The sequence below is a fragment of the Penaeus monodon genome, chromosome 20 (assembly GCF_015228065.2).
Source record: "Penaeus monodon isolate SGIC_2016 chromosome 20, NSTDA_Pmon_1, whole genome shotgun sequence".
Lineage (NCBI taxonomy): Eukaryota > Metazoa > Arthropoda > Malacostraca > Decapoda > Penaeidae > Penaeus > Penaeus monodon.
The window spans coordinates 45,547,973-45,549,260 of NC_051405.1; the positions used below are offsets into that span (position 1 = coordinate 45,547,973).

The 1,288-nt window shown below is 40.4% G+C and overlaps 1 protein-coding gene across 1 annotated transcript in view; it reads right to left on the reverse strand.

Annotated features, from left to right (window-relative positions):
* The window catches only part of LOC119586020 (octopamine receptor beta-1R-like), a 4,925-nt gene that overhangs the window by 206 nt on the left and 3,431 nt on the right, over nucleotides 1-1,288 (reverse strand). The window contains exon 3 of the mRNA XM_037934728.1: nucleotides 748-964. Coding sequence (XP_037790656.1) covers nucleotides 748-964 — 217 coding nt within the window. The remainder of the gene's footprint in view (nucleotides 1-747; nucleotides 965-1,288) is intronic.

The following is a 1,288-nucleotide window of genomic DNA, read 5'->3' on the forward strand; positions in this document are numbered from 1 at the left end:
AATGGGCAACAAAGGGAGTGATTAAGGATGGGGAGAAAACATAAGTGCTGGCTTACGTCTTCCTTCTCTTTTTTTTCCTTTTGGTAAGGATGAAGAATTCTGTCAGACAAGACAAGATAACGATGACTGTGGTACACTTATGATGAATATAATCCTTATCATGTTTATAGCTATAGTTATGAATATTAATTCATTGATAATATCCATAGTACTATCAGTGTTGTGAAGTTGTAGATTTTTTTGATTAATGAGATGGCGGATGACCTATGTGATGACTGTGACATGTATTTCAATTAAACAATTCCAAAGTAAAGAGTAAAGAAGGATGTGTTGAAAACCAGAAAGATGAAGAGAAAATTCTTAACATATATACGAATCAACCCCTCACCCCCTCCCTATGCCACCTCCCCTCCCCATCTCCCCCGACGACACTTTATCAGATGATGAAAATGCAGCTGATTAATCAAAATCCCTTTGGCTTTCTTGAGGTTTTCTGTCTGCTCGTAATTACAGCGGCGCGCGTCTTACATATCAGAGAAGAAACGTTAATTTATTACATAATGCCAACTCTAATTGATTCCGGATTAGTGACCGGGTAATTCAAGTGGGGAATTGCCGAGGATTTTTTTTCTCATTCAGACTTGGTAAACAGGTCTGAAAACTTGTTTGCTCATTCTCTTTAGGCACATAAATTAAATGTGCAAAAAAAGGTATATACACAAAAAAAACAAGTCAGCCGTTACTCACCTGTCTATCGATATGCAGCCAGAGTGAAGATCGACACCGTAAGAAAATACACGTCCCATTGAGTTCCAGAGGTCGCACATGACTTGTCCCGAAGAGCCACGTGTTGGTCACTGAACGTAACGCGTTTGAACACCATGGCCATGAGAGCGACCAGCATGTCCGCGAAGCCAGGGATACCACGAAGTAATTGGTGATCACCACGGAAGCTTGTGGTAACCTGCAGGGAACGAATATTTATGAGAAACAACAGCAATACGTGAATAAAAGTGGTTCCATGATTATCAACATGCCAAGTTCGTATGTTAAAGACATTAACACAGCGAAGAGTGACATGAAACCGCGGCTCCCGAATGCATTTGTGAGGCGGCGTCGTTGCATGACTGCCTTCAATGATTAGAACGTGCCTTTAGTTCGTTAATTATGCTAGAGCTGGCCGTGCTCTATAAACCTGTTGATGGTATTGAAATGCTTCATGACATTTTATGAAAATTACTATAGGCATTAAAATGACATTCAACGAGAATGCTTGCAGGAAAGTCTC